Source organism: Dermacentor andersoni, chromosome 6, assembly GCF_023375885.2.
Source record: "Dermacentor andersoni chromosome 6, qqDerAnde1_hic_scaffold, whole genome shotgun sequence".
Taxonomy (NCBI): domain Eukaryota; kingdom Metazoa; phylum Arthropoda; class Arachnida; order Ixodida; family Ixodidae; genus Dermacentor; species Dermacentor andersoni.
In genome coordinates this window covers 169,473,195-169,479,194 of record NC_092819.1, presented here as the reverse complement: position 1 = coordinate 169,479,194, position 6,000 = coordinate 169,473,195, and the positions used below count along the sequence as shown (strand labels likewise).

The window sequence follows — 6,000 nt, the reverse complement described above, 5'->3', positions numbered from 1 at the left end:
AGAAAAGTGCGTCAGCGTACCGTCAGTTTATCTTTTCAAGAAAGTGTTTGATTTTTTGGTGTAGATAAGGGCTCGGTGATGGAGCGTTCCATGGTAACGCGGTTATGATCTGGCTGGGGAAGGCCTATAATTCGAAGATGCAGCATTGTGTGATATGAATAAACCAATTGTCAGTCTGCCTTCATCCTGTCTTCTTCTACCTCGGTGTCTCGTGCCTAGCGCAGTTTAAGTTAACAAAAAATGTCTTACCAACAAGCCTCTCAAGACACTTTCCTCGAGCTCTTGAAGTATGCGTCTTTTTTATTGCGTCAACCCGGAAAAAGAAACGGTACAACGGTCTTGAAAATCTAATGTCATTTTTCGTTTGTGAGGTTTATCCATGCTTTAAAGAGGGTTTGCATACGCCGGTAGAGCAACTGATCTGCGTCAAGCTTCAAAGGCGCCTTTTTCTCCGGCTTGAATTTGGTGTTGTCGACACACTGGTTGTCACCGCACGTCAAAGCCCCGCAGCACTCGTAGTCGCACAAGCACTGCGGCAAAAAAAGAAGGCTAGTCAAGGTAAAAGAGAGAAGCTTCCTGAAAAAAAGGCCTAACTGTATATGAAAGTTCTACCTCCAATGCCTAGTTATAGTTAGTGCCTGCGTTGCTTTCTCAAGCCTCTTGTTTGAAGCCTAGAGTGCCAATACGTGTTTTCTCCGTGCACGCTCTGGGGGCATTGTACTTGCCGTAACTATCGATACTTTGTATTCAAGCTGGTTCATGTCGGCTTTGCAGGTAGCACATATATTATGTAATGTAATGATACCCTCAGATTGCGATTGACCACAAAAGCAGAACTTGAAATTTCTCCGAAGATAAAAAGGAGGGGATCATATTGGACCAAACGAGGGGCTGCAGCATGTCACAAAAAAAAAAAACCGACAGCGTCAGTACACCACAGGCAAAGGCGATCGCGTCGTCGACGTAAAGGACTTCTTAGTCTAAAGAGAGTGTGAGGCTTTGGCTGCACAGGCCCAGCAGGTTGTGGTTGTATCAACATTGTTTAGTCTTCCAGAGGTATTGGTCAAGTGAACAACTGAAACCAGAAGTCAAATACATGTCACAAATACCCAGTAGTAACATCTTTAGAACTATGGTCAAACAGCTCGACTGAGTCGAGGGAACGCACAGAAACAAGTACCTCAGATCAAGCGAATAGCCACATTTTTACAAAAAGTAAGGTATACAGTTAACAACACATGTAGAAATTTAGCAGAGAGTACGTTTTATAGAAGTGTTTTACCTCTGTTCCTCTGTTACCTCTCTTCCTCTTTTTATTTATTATTTATTTATTTCAGAATACTGCAGGCCATTGCTTGGCCCAAGCAGGAATGAATTTACATTGTTACATAACCAAGAGAATAAAATTTATACAATGTTAGCAGCACACATATATTAAAAGAATAAACCAAAAGAATAAAATTGTACAATATTAGCAGCATACGGATACCAAAAGAATAAAATTTATACAATATTAGCAGCACAAGGATACAAAACATACATATCAGGTAAGGAGACGATGTAACGCATCAGAGAAATTTTGTGAGGAAAAAACAGATGCCGGTAACGAATTCCAATCTTGTACTGTTCTGGGAAAAAAACTGTACTTAAAGCTGTTAGTTTTGGCGAAGATGGGAGCAAGTGAATTGTCATGAACGCTCCGAGTCCTTCTCACTAGAGGACGCTTAATGCACTCTGGAAGCTGGAGCTTATTTTTTCCTGTTAAACTATTGTTCAAGAATATCAATCTATTAATCTCTCTGCGGGTTTCTAGTGTATGAATGTTATTTGAGATCATTAACTGCGAAGGAGAGTCTTCCCTTTTGTATTTTCCGTATATAAACCTAACCGCTTTCCTATTGACTTTTTCAAGGGTCATTATATCTTTTTTTGCGTATGGGTGCCACACTACTGAAGCATATTCAAGTAAAGACCGCACACAAGTTTCGTAAGCCAATTTTTTTATGTGTGCAGGGACAGTTTTTAGCTTTCTTCGTAAAACCCATAGCTTTCGAAATGCAGATGTAGAAATATTAGTAATGTGAGCCGACCATTTTAACTTATTGTCGAGTGTTATGCCTAAATATTTATATTTGTCAACTTCCAAAATCACGTTGCCGCGAAGAAAGTAAGGAAGTAAAATGGGAGACTTCTTTCTAGTTATACGTAAGAGAGCAGTTTTTTCACTATTAAGTTCCATAGCCCATTTCAGACACCATTCTTCAATAGCAAAAACTGCTTTTTGAACAGAGATGTGGTCATGTTCAGATGAAATTTGTTTAAACACAACACAGTCGTCTGCAAACAACTTAACAGAGACATCTTTAGGAACAACCGCAACTAAATCATTTACATATATTAAAAACAACAAAGGTCCCAGCACACTTCCCTGAGGAACTCCTGAATGAACATTAACAACAATAGAAGCGGTCTTATCAATTTCCACATATTGCCGTCTGTCTGTAAGGTAATCTTGAATCCATCGAATAATAAAAAATGGTATACCCATACATTCCATATTATAGAGAAGTTTGCCATGTGGCACCTTATCGAAGGCCTTGCTAAAATCAAAGAAAACCACGTCCGTTTGCCCGGACATATCAAGCACCCGCGCAAATTCATGTACAGACAAAACAGTCTGAGTAACTGTGGATAACCCCTGCCGAAACCCGTGCTGATTATCCGACAAAAGATTATGATCGCTCAGGAACTTTCGCAGGTAACCGGCTACAATATGCTCCAACATCTTACAGCAACTGGATGTTATGGAAACAGGCCGATAATTTGAAACAGACAACCGGTCACTTTTTTTATATACAGGAACCACCCGTGCTATTTTCCATTGTGAAGGAATTTTTCCGTTTGCTAATGAGAGTTTAAAGATGTCTGTGAGGCAGCCTGATATTTGTTCTGCGTAACGCCTCAAAAATATATTCGGAAGACCATCGGGTCCAACGGATTTTTTAGTGTCCAGTTTCAAGAGCATTGCCAGAACACCCTCACGAGTTACCTCAATGCCATCCTCTGGTGCAGCCACTGCTTTTATCTCATATTCATCTAATTCTGAAAACACCTCGTAGAAATACTGATTAAAATTCTCAGCCATTTCGGCAGCATCAGTGATAATCTTGTCCCTAACTTTTATTTTAGTAAGTGCATCTTTGGGTTTACTCAAATGCTGCCAAAATTTCTGCGGATCAGTCTTTAGAAACTCTGCTAATGTGTGTGTAAAATATTTAGTCCTGGCGCAGCTCACCTTTGATAATAGCTCACGTTTGATTTCTATTAACAGTGGCGTTGACGTCCCTTGCTTCTTACGATATCTCTTAAGTCTACGCTTAATGTGTATAATTTCACGAGTAATCCATGGATGTTTCCGCTTTTTAAGTATTTTTCTGTTTGGAACGTATTTTTTAATGCAATGCCTAAGCACATTAGCGAACCTTTGCCAAGAGCTTTCCACATCATCAAATGTAATCCCAACATTTTCTTCAATATGGTCAATAATCGCCACATCGTCAGCTCTACTAAATTCCTTGACTGTAGCGACATCAAGCGCACGTGTTTTTGATTTTTCGACCTTCCAGGAAAAAGAAATTAACTTATGGTCAGATATGCCGGGTTCAATTGTAACAGTTCCTTGTCTAAATCCTTCACTAATGAACAGCAGGTCAAGAATTGATGTTCCGCGAGTACATTCAGTAACTATTTGGTCAAGACCAAGAGCAAGCATAACATCAAGGATTCTATCCTTACCTCTGTCTCTGTTACTGCTGCCAATCTTACGATGGAATGATGGGAAAGGCGTGCTCCCGCGTCCTTCAGTCCTAGGCCTAAATTTTTTCTCCGCTATGTGGACGACTATTTTTGTCTGATTCGGCGCAGCGCTTTGGATTCGTTCACTGCGCACCTAAACAGTCAGGAAAAGGCCATTCAATTCACAGTCGAGACAGAGGTCGACAGCAGACTCCCTTTTTTAGACGTACTTGTCACCAGACGCGATGGACGGCTCTCGTTCAGCGTATACCGTAAGGACACACAAACTGGCCGCTACCTGTACTTTCAATCCATTCATCCTGACGCTCACGAAAGGTCGGTTGCTGCCTCACTTCTCAACCGTACGAACCGCATTTGCACAACAGCAGAAAGTCGTTCCACTGACTGGGACCACGTGCGAGGTGATCTCTCAGCAAGCGGCTATCCCTCATCCTTTTTGAGTGCTGTTGAACGCAGTCTGTCCAAACCAGCTCGTCCGGCTAATCCCCGACGAAGAAAGTCTGCTGCCATACATTACGTTCCAGGCATAAGCGAAGCCTTGCCTCGCATTCTACGTAGTTATGACGTTGAGGTGGCGCACGTGCCCGTGTGTTAGCTGAGGCAAGCACTCGTTATCGGTAAGGACAGGCTTCCGAGATAATCATTTCCCGGCGTGGTCTATACGATACAATGCGCAGATTGCGACTACGCATACATCGGTGAATCGGGCAACTTCAAACAGAGACTGAGGCAGCATCAGAAAGATGTCGAAAAGAAACGTACAGCTTCGAATGCCCTTGCCGAGCACACGGACGCAACGGGCCGCAAAATGGACTGGGATCGCTCGGGAGTTATCACCCAAGAAACCTGAAATCGCGGCTGTATCTGGAATCGCTGGAGATACAAAAAACACGTCACACGCTCAATCGAAATGAGGGAGCCCTCCCCCCGTCATACACGCGCTGCTTACGTCACATTCTGAAGTATACATAAGCTGCCATGAACCTTCCGTCATCCCATTGTGAACAAGGCTTCCGTAGCGAAGCCGAAACGTCTTTTAGCTTCATTCATTTTATAGCACTTCTGTTGGTCGGTGTCCATCTTTTTATTACTTCAAGTGTTTTAGCAACACTGGCTAACACTGCGCTAGCAAAAAAGGTGCATAGATGTAGCAAGAGAATGCCCAATTTCACTGCTCATTTCACGAATTCAAATGACGCTCACATATAGAGATTTTGCTGACTTTATTACAGGGAACTTCAGAACTCTTTGATTACACGTTTTAAACAACCCGTTTTGTGAAAAGGAAGCCCTTGCCTTGCTGCCGAGGCCCTCGCAGAACGTTTGAACGGTGAGCATCTGTTCCAAGGGGCAAGCAGTAGCTTCCTCCCACTGATGCAGTGACGCCGTAAACAACAGTGCCACCTGTAAACATAGTGCATCTGAAATATGCACCATCTCAGCAAAATTTGCAGAGAAGGCAGAGACTTTTTAAAGAATATTGGCCATAGCCACCTGTGCGAAATCCTTATAAAATCAGTCGCAGTTTCAACCAAAAGGCGAAGCATAGATCGCGATAGCAAATTAGTAGAACGCTATCAAAGTATGGATAGTAGTTTATCGGTACTTTAAAGTCGTAAACACTCACTTACTAACTAAATTACCAAGCATGGTGCCAGCTGCGCACAGGCAAACAGAAACACATCTCACTCGATGAGTGCGAACACTCGCTCTCAAATCGGGGGCGTGAGCAAGAGCGGCAGCTGCAGCGAGTGAAGTGACCTTCATGCTGCCTTGTTTCAATGCGAACGAACTGGCGAAAAAACACCGCACACGAAGCTGTGAGCCCTCGGCGCACCTAAACTTTGTGGCCATCGCAGATCGCTTTCAAAATAAAGCTCGAACGGCCGCGCTCCACCGCGTCATACGTAGTAACCGCCGAAGTAGAAGGTGGCAACATAGACAACATAGAATCAGCGACTGCAGTGAAGAATGTTCTGATACATGCGTGTGCGCCTTGCGTCGAGCAGGGACTTAATGGCTCTTGGCAGGTGAAAAGTGGTCTCCGGAAAATGATAAAGGAATGACAAATATTGCAGGTGTGCCCACATAAAAGAATCACAGACGATTACGATACTCGTTAATGCAAAATTTGAGCTCAGCGCTGTACGTGTTTTCATTTTGCGATATATTGGCTGTCGCGGA

At 43.0% G+C, this 6,000-nt stretch overlaps 1 protein-coding gene across 9 annotated transcripts in view; it reads right to left on the bottom strand.

Moving 5' to 3' along the window:
- Positions 1–282: 282 nt before the first annotated feature.
- LOC129382698 (uncharacterized) overlaps positions 283–6,000 on the bottom strand; it is a 73,512-nt gene continuing 67,794 nt past the window's right edge. For 8 of the 9 annotated variants that reach the window (XR_011895320.1, XR_011895321.1, XR_011895322.1 and 5 more), the window contains 2 exons: positions 5,113–5,220; positions 283–530 (listed from right to left, as the gene is read on the bottom strand). Coding sequence is in view for 4 of the 9 variants with exons in the window: in XM_055066809.1 (XP_054922784.1) it covers positions 354–530; positions 5,113–5,220 (285 nt within the window). In the remaining 5 variants the exon portion in view is untranslated. The remainder of the gene's footprint in view (positions 531–5,112; positions 5,221–6,000) is intronic. The other variant, XR_008610744.1, reaches the window with a different exon arrangement.